Here is a 15,373-nt window from a genome sequence, read left to right on the forward strand (position 1 = left end):
GATGTCTGTTCGCAGATCTGTCATGCTCAATGTCAGGTGCACGTGGCCAGAACCATGCCAGAACGCTAGGTAGTAGCCTGACTGAACCTCGATGTAGGGAGCCCCCCGGAGCTTGGGTTTCACAGGCTAGCTCGGTAGTATTTCCTAGTTCAATCCTTCTTCCTAGCTGTCGATGTTAGCGGAATACTCTGACCTGGTCTAACTTGAAATGTGACTTCAGAATACTCGATCGAGTGCCCATACTAATCTCTTGGATGGCGTATTGGACCCTCTCTGGCCAATGGATACTGGTACTGGCTTTTGCCACCCTAGGATCTGCTTGGAGATTACGCCCATGCCTGTATGCTGTATGGCCGCCTGAAATTCAATTGGAGGCACTATATACTAATTGTCTGCGATTCGCACTAAAGCGTATTCAAAGCATGTGCGCTTTAAAAACGTGTCACGAATCGGACGTGTTCAGCCGATAACAGGGGGCACAAATGTCGAGCCGAACACGCGATAACACCTTAAGAAAGAGAAAGCACCTGCAGGTGGCACGCACGCCGAGTCGATACTACTTCACTTTCAATGACTTATTGAAGGAAATCGTATAGTGCAAACAACGAGCTTCAACAAGATATAACAATTATTTACCACCGTGTCCAAAATGCTCCCCTTCTTCCCCACCATTCCCTACCACAAACAAATTTACTACTAAAATCAAAGAACCCACATATTATAGAAGAAGTGGGTAAATTCGTCTTCCATTGCCTAAAAAGAAGTCAAACCCAGTAAAACTAGTACCATGTATGTTGTAGAATATAGTATAATGTTAGACGTAGATATAGTCTCACATACCACTGTATTTTCTTCCTATGTTGTTTGTAACTGCAATTAGCCCTCGGGCATGTATTTGCAATAAACTTTCTATTTATAACATCCTTGGTGCAAACAAATGATCATCTACGATCGACAGTCCTGTTTGTTGCAGTTTTTCTTTTCACACAAGCTGCGACACAGAAATACCGTACGCTCGGCCATTCAAACAGTGATATGTTCTGTGTCTGTATTACTTATTCTGTATATCCGCCTTTACAAGCGTAGGCACCAATGCCAATGTCACGGTCTACACGCTATTGTGTGTGTGTGTGTTATTTTATTTTAAATAAGGCATGAGAGGGCATCCATGTTTTCACCATACATAAATTCGTGGCATTTGAATTTTAAGAATGGCTTACTCTTGGGATGTAATTATCTGCCGGTGTACGAAGTGACGTCGTAGACCCAGCTTTTCCCATATTATTTTGAACGTGCTGTGATTGATAACCCCCTCTGGTACTCCTGCTGTAGTTCCTGACTGTCTGTATGATATACGTGAATACCCAACCGGAGCCTCGCTAGCTAGCTCACTGCACAGGCGGCATCAGAAGTATCTGGTGTCGCGGCCACTGCTAAAATAACCCGGAACCGGCCGGGGCTTTAATATACAGTGGCGTTTGCTGACAAAGCATCGCCGGGACTGTTGTAGTGCCCATCGATCCGTCACTAACCGTAGTGAACCCGAGCTAGCGCAGCAGCCATGTTGGAGTTTCTGCTGAGCAGGATCGACGTCCCTTACCGTTACGCCACGGTGAGCAGTTTTCTGGCGTGTCTGGCGATCCAGGAGGCGCTCAGCCCATGGATGTCCCGGGCGATGACGTCGTCGTACGCACAGCTGTCGCCTGTACAGCAGGTGGAGTGGGATAACAGGTAAGCACAGAACGGCTGGTCTCTCCCTTATTGTGGGCACGACCTTACAAAGGTTCAGCATTCCCATCCATACCGTATCTTAAAAAAAAAATCCCAGGACATTAAAACAAGAATCATACAACTGCCTAACCTCAGAATATTTAATTATTCTGTATTATGCTCCAAAGCGAATCTGGCTACACATGTTGGCCCCTTATTGTGGGTAAGCACGACCTCACAAAGGTTCAGCACTGATCCATACTCCATTCTCCATTCCAAAAGAAACATAACTGCCTAACCTCAGAATACTTAGTATTTGTGCTATATTATGCCCTGACTGAGCGAATAGTTAATCTGTTTGGCTACACATGCTGGTCCCTATAATATTGTGGGTAAGCACGACCTCGCAAAGGTTCAGCACTGATGTTCAACCTCCATACTCCCTTCCCATCTACCTGGACATTTTAAAAAGAAACATAACTGCATAACCTCAGAATATTTGTGCTATAGTATGCCCTGAGCGATCGAACAGTTAATCTGTTTGGCTACACATGCTGGTCCCTTTAATATTGTGGAAAAGCACAACCACACAAAGGTTCAGCACTGATGTTAAACATTCGCCATACTGTATCTTTCCCAGGACATTTTAAAAAGAACCATAACTGCATAATATGCAGTGCATATATAACCTCAGAATTTCCGTGCTGTATTATGCTCCCGAGCATATATGGGATAACAGGTAAGCACAGCAAGGCTAGATATTCCCTTATTCTGGGCACGACCTCAAAAAGGTTCATCACTGATGTTCAACATTCGCTATTCCCATCCATACTGTATCTCTCCCATAACATTAAATAAAAATCATAACTGTAGAACCTCAGAATAGTTATGCTATATTATGCCCCCGAGCATGTATGGTAGACGAACCGTTAATCTGTTTGGCTACACATGAATGAACGTGTACAAGGAAAACAAATGATACCCATTACAAATACAAATGTTTTCCAATGACCGCCATTCATGACAAAAGCGACAGAAATTGCTGCGTTTTCGTGACACCAATGCATAGCCATTAAACGCACTGCAATAATTTGAAAGCGAACTGTACAGTCTTGGGTGGCGAGGCTCGTAGAATACATAATAACGATACATTTTGGCAACAGACGTATTGTCACGGTTCGGGCCCATTGATTACACAATGGGACGTATTGTTGTTGCGTTTAGGAGGAAAGACCTTGAACACGAGCATGTTGCATATCCGCTCCATTCGGTATAACCGCAGTAGTCATGTGTTATCACACAGCATTCTGTACCACAACCTAACGCGGCCCCATGTCTGGGTGCATGCGACGGGTGAATATATTAGAAATCGTTGCATCTGGAATGACTCTATTCAATTTGGACAATTATTACATTAGATACATAATTGTCTATAAAACCCCGTAGAGAATTGATCGGAATATACATAAAACAAATACTATCACCATATGCTTTATTTCGTGGGTAAATCCTATTCTATACTAGATTCGTATGCATTGCTTCGTTTGAATTTTAAATACAACAGTGCGTTTAGGAGACAATTACCGTTGACATCTCTACTAACAGATTTGCTACATGTGCTTACATGCGTGATATATTTTTCCGATAATGTCTTTTGTCTCGGGGGGGGGTGAAGTAGTAGACATTCTATAAATACGTCGGCGCCTGGGGGTGTGTGAGTGGGGCTGTTATTACTTTGTTGTTGATGCAAGTACAATGCATAGCGGTTATGTAACGGCAATGTAGACGTTAATTTCAAAGGACAACTTCAAGCAGTTTAGCTGCAGGATGTCTAAGTTCAAGAATAGTGTCTTACCTTTTATTGTTGAGCTGCTGAACCATTCTTGGTTAATTTTAATGTGTATCATACCCCAATTTAGCTATGTAAGGCTGCAATGGTATGTGTGTTGTATATAATAAATAAATTGTATATAATAAATAAAACAGTTCATTCATTAATTATGACGTACAGAATACAGACATCGTTTACAATACAATACACCACACGTACGCAGTGAAACTACGAAACGATCCAATGCATTAACAACGTAACGTTCACACCATCTCGTCCCAATAGGGTAGACTTCCAGAATTATTTGATTCCACAGTCGCCAGTATCAATACCGGTAATGGACTTGACGGGTTTTTTTGTGTATGTTCATGTTGTTAAGGGGACCGACCCAGGCGATTTTATGCAGCCATTCGTCAGCTGCTGTCATTCTAAATTTGGCAGAACTCGTCTGCCCGTATCTTTCCGTTTCGCCACGTGAGGCACACGCGAGCGAGTACTTAAGCCGGCAGAGATGTGCCTAGTCTGATAACGGCTTTCTCATCTCCGAGCAGATGTATTGGTGGCGACTGTTTTGTGGGTCTATTGTGGCCTTTTCTGTACATTTATAATCTACGTCTATATCTAGTGGTATTTTTTTTTATTTATTCAGAAACACGATGATTGCAAATGAAAAGACATGGACTAAGTGACTGCGAACTCAAGTTAGGTACAACTTATATTCTCGCAGCCACTTTTACAATGAAAGAAAAATATTTTACAAGACATTTAAAAAATACATGAAACCTCGCGTGAGTAACAAACCTCCCATCCCAGAAGACACATACAGTTAGAATCTTTTTGTTTCTAATATATAATTTTGTGCGGCTAACATTATTTTGCAGTTGGTATCATACGAACAAAGGAAACTACCGCGAAGAACTAAATATTGTATATAATTATCAGAAAGGGTGTTTAAATCACGTCTCAAACAGAAAAGGTCACGAGAGACGAAAACAAAGCCTTCATTATACCTGTTGGCGACAAACGCAGAAAAAACGACCCCTCCCCCTTTTCTGCGTGCGTCACGGTGACCTATATTCATTTGTGCAAATTTTCAGTTTTATTGATTTCTAGCATACATTACTTTCATGTCTCACATACTTTTATAAAATAGGTAATATATAGTACACTGTATATATCTTATTTGCATTTCGAACGTTTCTTAGTGTAACATATATAATTTCGAAAACTTTCGACATCAAGTTATTGAAAACTCGTTCTTGAATTTGATCTTCACTACCTTTCATAAAGTTTTAAAAAATGTGAATCAAGAAAATTAGTGTGTCAGGAAAAACTTTAACGTCATTATGGAGAATATGTAAGCGTATTGTGTCACGGAAATGAGAAAACTGCAGTGCAGTGCGGTGTACCTTGAATGACACCAGCCTGTAGGCGAGCACATACTCGTACCGGCACAGTTGTGATTAGTCTGGTGGAGACTACACCATGAATACTAACATCCAACTGGACATATTCAAGACTGGACGCGATTCATCTATTCGTGCGATTCATCTATTCGTACACACACACACACACACACACACACACACACACACACACACACACACACACACACACATCAACTATTGGGTGGGGGGGGGGTGTTAGGCGCCAAACTAATCCGTCCAAATACCCAGGTCACTATAATGTCATGGTACGTTATTGTGGAAAATCAAAATTTAGTCAAACCTCTGCTTGGAGAGTACCGCATGCAGAGGTATTTGATGATAGGTCGTTACGGGTATCGGTTGTATTTTTGTCAAACATATAGCTACAGGCACTAAAACCGACGTCACAGGAAACCCCAGGCATCGCCCATGATACCGGCACGGTATGTCAATAATGGCTGCCGTACAGGAGACCGATATTTCGGGTCAATGCCACAACAGCTAGGGCTATCATAATTCCCCCCAGTGTAGCCTCCGTAGCAGGCTTACAGAACTGGGGGTTTGGTGGTCTTCGGCTGTTTTCTGATCAGCCCAGTTCCAAAAAACGGAGGTAATTCAACCAGGCCGGCTATGTTGTCTATATGCAATCAGAAAATAGCACATAAAAACTCCCAAAGACCAAGAAGACCCCCCAAACCCCCAGTTTTTGGCGTGTTATGGAGGCTACCCCCAGTGTACATTTGGGATTGAGCTCACTCACATGCGCTATGAACATGCGACACGCGCTGACATCGATAACCGTTCAAGGTCGGGCGATATCATTTCACAGTCCAGTAATGCCCCTCCGGGCTGCGGTTTAACCTTTAGTACTGAAGTATACTCTCCAAGCAGAGGTTTGAGTTTTTTATCGGGCTTTCTTTTTCGCACCCTTTAGGTTGGCGTAAGAAAAAGATACCAGTGCAAAAGCCCACTGCTGTAGTGCTTTCACAATTGTGTGGCTCAAGGGCTACAGAAATGGAGATGGGCGCCATCCCTAAGCTCTGCACAGAGTGGAACGGGACCTTTAGTGCAAAAGCCCAATAAAAAAGCCTAAAAACACGCTAAAAATAAGCCAAAACTGAAGTATCCGTTTGGGTACCAACTCTCATATTCGTTACGCCATTGGGTAGCAAGGACTATGCCAGACCTTGCGCACATTATTGGAGACCCTCCTGCATTATTGAGAGGGTGATTTCGGTAAGGGGTAGAGTAATAACATTGATGTGATTAGCTTCGACGCTACATAAATTGTATCCAGCCAAGTTATTTCAGCTGGTTGGCTTTCTATGGAGGTATGAATGTGACGTCTTTCACCGTGTATTATTCTGTGTCAACCCTAAAATGTTTTATCATGGCGACATGCTAACCCTGTATAAATAAATAAAAATGAATGAATGAATGAATCATTCATTAAGACAGACATTTGTTTGTATCAACTTTATTCGCATTGGTTACAGACAATTCTTAGACTCCACTATTTGTTTTCTTATCACTATTATTAGCGTTGTTATTGTCACTATTATCATTTGTTCACTTATATTTTATGTGTCCGTGGGCATGTTTTTATTTGTTTGTCATTGGTTATGATTGTTTCTTGTTTTATCTGTGTATGTTTGCATAAGTCTTTGATGTTGCTTTAATTGTACTTTTTATTTTATTATGTTTTTAATTTGGACAGGGGGCTAAGACAAAGGCTAGACCTGTTCCCCCTGTCCAATTACATACTTTGTAATGTAATGAAGCTAAAATAAATAAATAAATAAAATCTGTAAGAATCAGAATGTAAGATTTCCTTCTGCTCGGTAATAAACAAAAACTGAAATTTCAAATTTTCCACATGTTTCATTTCTGGGCTGCAGACACTTGTAGTGTCCTTTGTACACATGTAAGTGATGACAATATCGTGAAATAAGTGAAAAGCACTCTTCGTGCCATTTATTAACAATTCATCGAGAGGAGTTGAATTACACGTTATGATATTGTAGAGCGCATTTGCTCGGAGCGTGTACTACTAATAAAAACACCTTTACCACCTTACCAATAGCGGATTTAACATATGTTGCATTCTATTTCATTCATTTATTTTGTTTTGTTATTTTTTTTATTCATAAATACACAACAAAACTGTAACAAGGACAGTGTGGCGCAGCACTCAAGTTTATTACTTATTATAACAGCGCCACACAACAAAATACTAGCAATTAACGTATAAATACACTGAGATATTATGCTGCTAAAGATGTTTCAGCCAAAATGTATATGTAATATGGGGCTCATACTATGTAGTCATAGGCCCAATGGGTGATAGACAGACTGGTCCGATACTCGCGTGTAATATTGATATACAACACAGTACGGCAATTTGATACTCATCTTACGATCACGTCTGCCACTGCCTGTCATGGGGCGGGGGGCAGGGGGTTTATGACGGCAGCTGTTTGACACAGTCAGCTATCATTGTAAACCCTGAGGGGATGAGGTCACAGACATTTCCGCAGTTCGTTATATTATATTGTTAGTGGGGAGGGGTCAATTCTTTGAAATTGCCCTCGCCGCTGGATATTGAGACCATGTATATAATACTAGAAAAGTAAGATTTGCAAAGCAACTGCATAATGTTTACTTTCGCATATGGTCTGCTCTGTTACTCAAACACATTCATATATATGGTGACAGGAGTCTAAATCACTCCTACTATGAAATTGCAACATTATGTAACCCAACACCAGTTACTATGGTGACAGACGTCAACAAATTAGGTCATTGGCCAGGTCAGAGGTCACTGGAGAAGAAGAGGAAGAAACTGAGCAAAAACATGTTTTCCTTGGTAAACATAATAACTGATATTTTCATTTTGTACCTTCAGGATTATGTCCATCGCGCATGCGCTGACGGCGTCGTTCCTATCCCTCCTGGCGTTTTTCAGTGACGAAGGTTTGACCCCGGACGCTGTCAGGTCAGTAGTCTGCCGCATCACGGCACTGATTCCTATATCAATGTGCTGTCGCCATCTATATCACATGTCTGTGGCATTCTGTCCTGTATAACATTAGACCTAGCCTGTTTATTTATTTATTCGTGACACCAAAAAGCAAACCCAACAGTAGGGATAAAGAGTTTGCGTACAAATTACAACTGACAAGACAATCGATATATACACCCCTTATATAGTACATTATAGTACAATTATTTCATACTCGTACCAAGCAAATCTTCTGACTTTTGTATGGATAGGGTTTAGGATAGATAGACTTAAGACACTGTTATAGGCAAATTCAGCTGTCGTTGTGTTTATTTCCTGGTAAGATATAATTTAACAAGATTTTGCGAATTCAAGTCGAGTTGTATAATTCGTTCTGTCGTTATAAAGGAAGAAAGGGGGTCGTCTTGTAAATTGAAACATTGTTCATCCACAGATATAACTCCCACCTCGTGTTGCTGGGATCCGCCATACTTCTAGGATACGCGTTGGCAGGTATGTATACAGAACTGTTGTATATATATATATATATATATATATACTGATTTTGTTCTAAGTATGTTGTGTACCCATTGTGTACCCTTTCCAAACATGTGCTTGGTGACAGCTATCACACAATACTTTTGCTATACGTAAATTACTAAAACTAAGCCGAAGTAGAGGCTCCTTCAATACAATTAACTGCAATGACAACATTGGCATTTTCCGATAAATGACTCCATGACGAAACCTTTTAGAGATAACAGTGATACATAGTGATAGTGATCTCGAACCCGTTAATAGCTCACTGAAGAGCTAATCTTCAACAGAGAAGATAGACGCTATGTACAGTATTTACAGGTTCATTGTACCGGGGAAGTTCCCCTAGCTCTTTTCGACAAGCACAATGAACAGTGGACCACGGCTTAACGTCCCGTCCCAAGGACTGCGATCCTAAACAGTAGCGTGCATGTCGACGGGTGAGCGACAACAGCCGGGATTTGAACCTCTTAGTCCAGAGGCAGGGTCGCTTACCACTGGACTACGCACGCTACTCTCAAATATAAAGCGTGGGAGATCTGGGTTTGGGGGCTAACTTGTGGTGATATTTGTTCCTACATGACAGATCTAGTCGAGACGTGCATGCGGCCACGTGCCCTGTGGACAACAGACATGGTCTTCCATCACGTGATATGCATTTGTATCCCGTGTGTCTACTTCGTAAGTATCATACAATAGGACTCCTTAGTCCGTGCCAACATTTCTTTTCTTTCTTTTCTCTTGAGTGTTAAATGTTATGTATTAATAATGTTCAATAGGTAACGTGTAGGTAGTAATATAAGTTTTATATTCAAATCCCTCCATGCTTTGTAATGTTGAATAGTACAGCAGTGATAAAGCACATGGTTGTTGCTCTTTGTCAGACAGCGTCAGAACCAACTCCTCAGATATAGAGGCCCTAAATACCGATATAACCTTAACTTAACATACTTTCCAAACTAAGTTTCTGCTGAAGTATATGAAGTTGCTTTCGTGACTTTTGCTGCAGATGTACAGATGTGCTCCCTATTACGGAAACATAGGATGGATGGCGGAGATTTCAAGCCCATTTCTACATATAAGGTACGGGTCTGGCAACCATTAAATGTTCAGCCATTGATTATTACTCTCCAAGCAAAGGTTTGGGTTTTGGCTTATTTTGGGCGTGTTTTATTTCAGGCTTTTTATCGGGGTTTCTTTCTTGCACTGGAATTTTTCCGTGTAATCATTGTGTTGGAATAAAGTTCATCATTTTACTGTATTTATATGATGTTGTAGCAAATAACGCTTTTCTAATAGACCTAATTTGCATACATTTGCATATGTAATTTGCATATCCAGACGATTGCTAATGATGACGGGGTCGAAGAAGACGTCCCAAGCCTACAAGGTCAACGGCATCCTGTTCGTTCTAACGTTCTTCGTGTTCCGTATCGCCGTGATCCCCTGGTTCTGGCACAACTGGCTGTTCCGGCTGACGGTGAACCCGGAGTACCGGCTGCCTGAGAACGCCGTGCCGCTCAACACGTCGCTGGCGGAGGGGGTCATCATGAACGTGCTCAACTCCTACTGGTTCGTCAGACTCTGCATCGTTACGTGGAGGCACATAAACCTCTCAAAAGAACACGACGATTGATCGATAAAGCCAATCATAATAATTATTACTATTTTATCAGTAGATCATGTAAAACAGATTTGAGAATTGGAGCGGGACAATGTGAATGTGGAAGGGCACTGGTGACACCTTTTACGTTGATCTGCAAGTGATGAAATTATATATGTTACATGGAGTCAAGTCATATTTCTATTATTACTTTTTTATTTTGTATCTAATAATGTTAGGCTTTTATTGGCCCTTTCTTGTCTTAAAATGATGATCTAAAGATAGGATCTATAATTTAACTTAAGTACCATCGAATGATGTTGAAATGAAATCGGGAGACAGGTTTTCGCCTCCTTAAAATCACGGTAATGATGCATAATTATTGGATGATAAATATTCTATTGAAATGTGGGAGTTGCTGTAACAGTTGTACTTCAATGTGATGTACCACATTCAGTCTGACATTTAGAACATCAAATGACGAGATGCAGTAGCCGTTGTGAGTTCAGACCCTTGCTATTTATATTAAAACATCATCTTTCTTTCTTTTGTAAAGGTAAGATAATGTATTGAGTATGTAACGACGTACAGACGCAAACAAAACCTATACATCTGCTTGAAAGTTACCGATAACTACTGTTGGCTTACCATTGATGACTTAAGGGTTTTCAATTTCCGAAAGAAGCTAGTTCGCTGTGCGAGGCATTGTGGGTAAATTCCATGTCATACCAGGGCCACAAGGTCACAGGACAGTAATGGCCACCTGTGTTCAAAATCATGTACAAATTCATGGCAAATTCAGGGTGTCATATAATCTCCAAGCAGATCATACCACCGAAGGTGGCTAATGGACACTCCTCTGGCCAATGGATACTGCCTTGCCACTGTATGATCTGCTTGGAGATTAGGCGTCATAGGCCCCATTCCCACTAGCCTAGTTAGGATAAAATTGTGCCGGATCGAAGCCGGATCAACGCGAATCAATTCGGCTCAATTTTATCCTAGTGGGAACTGTGGGGCCATAATCGCATCGGTGAACATTCCAAATCATAACAACATCCCCCCATAAAGTAGCCCGATATGTCAAATATGCCCGGAATTCAAAATATAGTCTATCTCATTTAAACATTTTCCAAGAAAAAGACTTCTATGGGTCTCAAATGAGATAGAACTCAGGGTGGGCCATTGGCCCTGTGTGTATTATCGACCTTTGCCCTTTAACCTTGACAATTACCCAGAATGCATCACACTGCAAGTGCGCACGTGAACTGGCTTATTCGTGACGTCAGTATTTCAGGCACTATAGCTACCGCCCTGGACATACTCGCTTTTTTTTTAAGAAAAGCGGAACATTGAATGTTCAATACGTCCACTGATAGTTGATTCCAATTCCTTGTGAGTTGAAATACATAAATCAAGTTATAAAGAAGTGACAGTATATGTAAGCCTATTCTTGCATTGGCAGATTTTAAATTTCAAGATATAACTTCAAGTTATAAAGAAGTGACAGTAAATGTAAGCCTATTCTTGCATTGGCAGATTTTAAATTTCTAGATATATGTGTATTTTGGGGGCATAGGAAGAAATGATATCTATGTGGTGGTCACATTAGACAACCTTTGAATAGCATTAGGACATGATGACCTAAAGTGACCTTTTCTCAACTGCTTATCCAAATTTTTGTCGATGAAAAAGGTTGTAAAATGCCTTTATAGAAATCTAGTTGGACTGGAAAAATTAATACTTGAAAATGCAAGATTGTAGCGTAGCAATCTCAACTGTCTTTTAGAACCTTGATTGTGTTTGTACTTGTATTGTCACAATATTAATATATACATTGTAATTCTCAAAGATATACAGCAGAATTGTAAACGTTATAAGAAATGTAATGTTATGACTGTGCAATATCAAGGATTCTACAAGTTTATTGCCATTTTGTTTTAAGAATTAACACAAACGATGAACACTGCATCAGTGCGATGAAGAATGCTGCTAACATTTGGTCTACTTACTGTGACGATTGGTCGGAATACCTGGAGTAAGGCCACACCAATTTAATTTGTTGGTTGTCGGATTTTTTCAGAAAAAAATATGAAAATAAAAACAGGTCTAGGCATCCTATCATAGCCCCACATGCTTCGATAGAGGGAAAAACTGCAAGAACTAGGAAGAAAATAACTTTCCTCAACTTTTGGGGGCAAAATATGAGCATTTTGAGTTGACTCAGAACCAGAATATTTTTTGCAAATCAGAGAAAAATGAAGAGGCGAATCCAAGAACCAACAAATTAAACTGGTGTGACCTTAACTTAATAATGTCAATGGCAGATTTCATATTATTGCCAATCGTGAAGAGCACTGTACTCACGATATATATTAGTAGTCAGTACAAACCTCAGAAGTGTGATAGATGTATTTTTTGCTCTCGATGTCCAAAGTATGTTTGACTCTCTGAATAGACTCGATGTCCAAACGTGTGTCTGGTCGCTGTGCTTTGTTGTTGTCTCATCAGCGTTCCAATTGATTGTACTCCCAATTACTACAGCTAGATGGCGCCTTTACAACGTTCTTGCTTCGTTGAAGTTGTGTTGACATCGCCTTGCGAAAAATTTACCGTAGACAGCATGATAGTAGACGAACAACACAATATCTCTACTTTCATACTTTTACCGTCAATGTCTCGGATAAATCTTTATTTTATGGTTACTTCTGTTTTTTTGCCGTTTTGGCTATTTTTAGAATTGTTGCAGGAAAGTATTGCACTGAACATATTAGCATTACCAGTTAATCTTGTTACCTGCGTATATTCTGCAATGATATTGCCGCCTTATTGCACTCGCCTTATTGCACTCAAATAGTCTCTCTTATTCCATTGCGAAGTATGTAATTGTGTCGGTCCCTTGAAGCCACATGACAAGCATCACTGGGTCTACTGGGTCTACAGGCTACTGAGGAAGATCAAAGTGACTGGTCGAAAGCTCTAGGTGAGAAAACTTCTTTGTGTTGGATCAAAAGTTTTAACTTTAAACATGTAACTACCAAGTGAACACATATGAACTGTCATGACAACGGTCCCTTTTCCTTCCTGGAGGTCCAATTATTCGGAGGGCCGCGATTTAATCAGTGAAAAGTACTGTACTCACGATATATAGTAGTAGTCAAATCAGAAGTGTGAAAGATGTATTTTTTTTTTGCTCTCAGTGCCCAAAGTATGTTTGCCTCTTTGAATAGAGTTGATGTCCATGGTCTGGAAACTTCTTTGCGGAACGACATAATCATATATCGCGTATCTTGTTTGTACATGTCTGAGTTCCTATGGGGATAGCGTTCTGATGTCGTCTGGGTTGTCTTCTTCTTCTTCTTCCACGCCCCGACTGAGAAGCACGATGCACAGCAAGAGGAGCCCGATCAGCGCCATCAGGGAGTATCCTACACAGATGGCGCCGAACGCGAGCAGGTACACCGTCGGGCTGCAGTACTGGCTCGGCGTCAGACGGGGGCGCTCGAAAGGCGGCATGTACACCTTGAACACCCAGTAGTTTCCCAGCAAGAACCACACGAAGAGGAAGAGTCCCACGAACGCGTCGAAGCAGCGCACGCCGGCGTTGGACTCGCGCGAGGCGAAGCTGTCGTTCATGCCGACGTAGTCGTCCGACTCGTTCTTGCGAGCCTCGTAGCTCTGCCACAGCATCATCAGGGTCTTCAGCATGCCAAAAGCGCCCCCTACCGCCAGGTACACCGGGATCTTCGGCTCGATCGGGCAGCTGTGGAGATTCTGGATACCTGGAGGCAAGTGGGAGAGACAAGTTGCTCTAGTCGCCAAGCAGATCCCTTTCGGTGGCAAGACAGTATCCATTCGCCATAGGAGTTTGCACGGCCACCGAAGGTGGCTAATGGACACTCTTCTGGCCTTACCACCGTATGATCTGCTTGGAGATTTAGTTGATCGGGGGAGACAATAAGTAGAGACGCACAGTCGCCTGTTTTGTCTACCCCCTCCATTGTGTCCTACCGCGGAAAAGCCGAATGAGGAAATGAAGAAGTGGATAGACTAACTTGGAACATTTCTAGATGTTTGTACATATACAGACGAAAAAATTAACTATTTGTGCTGTTAACGTTTGGCCATTGACCCATTAGCACCGAATAAGCCACCGACGAAGCGAGGCTAAGTCTCTAGTCATCTAAGATATCACCAAACTGCGTTCGCAACAGCAATTATATATCTATTTACCATATTGCATGATAGATGAAATGCATATAGTTTATAGTTTTTCTTACCGATGAGAAACATCGCCGTGGGAAGCGCCAGGGTGACAAACAACAACACCGTCGCTATAGCTGGAAGGTAAAATACGCGATACGTAATTCACCAAAGAAGGTATTTGATAGCCTCTACCAGGCTTCAGGAGGCGGCTGGACAGAGAAGAAATTGGTAAAATAGAGAGTATATTTTGTCAAACTGTACTCTCTAGCGGACCAACTCCCTCGGCATGTTATCTCTCTATTTGACCAATTTCTACTGTTTCCAGCCGCCTCCCGAAGCCTGGTAGATGCTAGGATTTTGACTCTGTGCCTTATGGGACTTATTATCACCAAGCACGATGGTGACATCCTCACTTAACATTTTAATACAATGGTTATTATAGTTAGATGTGCAAACGTAACTTGTGACAGGTTATACCCGGTCGCTCGGTGTTTTAGTTGAGATTGCACGACCGCTAATATAGCAGTCTGGGGGCCCGCCAACAGTCACATATTCAACCAACTCCCATCTGGAAATGTGTCTTATATGTAATAGGAAACCTTGCCAACACTGCGTGTAAGGTTTAATTGCATGGCAACCCTTTCTAAGTTCAGTTGTAAGTCCTGTGAACCAACGACATAGTTTTGTCTTTAATCTCCCTATATGTCATACATGCCCGTAGCCAGGATTTTGAATGGGGGGTTCTTCCCACCTGCTGGAGGGGACCTCGAGCGCCGTAGGCGCGAGGCGAGCGCAGAAGGCGCGAGGTTCCTAGGGGGGTCCGGGGCGAGCTCCCCCGGAAAATTTTGAAAAATGAACCTTCTTAAATGGCATTTCGTGCATTTTTGAGAGGATTTCCAAGAAAAAATTAGAGATAAATTCTTATTCAATGACAAAGGGAGCAGTTTTTCTACGATTCCAGTCCGTCTTTTCAAGAAAAATCTTGGACCTTTACATAAAAAGTGGACCAAAAAGTGGACCTTTACATAAAAGGTGGACAAAAAGTGGACCTTTACATA

At 41.5% G+C, this 15,373-nt stretch overlaps 2 protein-coding genes across 2 annotated transcripts in view; one reads left to right on the forward strand and one right to left on the reverse strand.

Moving 5' to 3' along the window:
• Positions 1 to 1,403: 1,403 nt before the first annotated feature.
• On the forward strand, positions 1,404 to 10,261 carry LOC109470687 (transmembrane protein 56-B-like). The gene is made up of 6 exons (XM_019769717.1): positions 1,404 to 1,731; positions 7,874 to 7,963; positions 8,424 to 8,482; positions 9,093 to 9,187; positions 9,516 to 9,589; positions 9,848 to 10,261. Exons 1-6 carry the CDS (start codon positions 1,562 to 1,564, stop codon positions 10,140 to 10,142), a joined length of 783 nt encoding a protein of 260 aa, XP_019625276.1. The 5' UTR covers positions 1,404 to 1,561; the 3' UTR covers positions 10,143 to 10,261.
• A 3,100-nt stretch (positions 10,262 to 13,361) lies between these two features.
• The window catches only part of LOC109470554, a 7,194-nt gene continuing 5,182 nt past the window's right edge, over positions 13,362 to 15,373 (reverse strand). The window contains exons 3-4 of the mRNA XM_019769519.1: positions 14,390 to 14,449; positions 13,362 to 13,891 (exon numbers count right to left, since the gene is read on the reverse strand). Of these exons, the coding sequence (XP_019625078.1) occupies positions 13,422 to 13,891; positions 14,390 to 14,449 (530 nt within the window). The 3' untranslated portion in view covers positions 13,362 to 13,421. The remainder of the gene's footprint in view (positions 13,892 to 14,389; positions 14,450 to 15,373) is intronic.

This window comes from Branchiostoma belcheri, unplaced genomic scaffold, assembly GCF_001625305.1.
Source record: "Branchiostoma belcheri isolate BF01 breed outbred unplaced genomic scaffold, Haploidv18h27 scaffold23, whole genome shotgun sequence".
NCBI classification, from domain to species: Eukaryota; Metazoa; Chordata; class Leptocardii; order Amphioxiformes; family Branchiostomatidae; genus Branchiostoma; species Branchiostoma belcheri.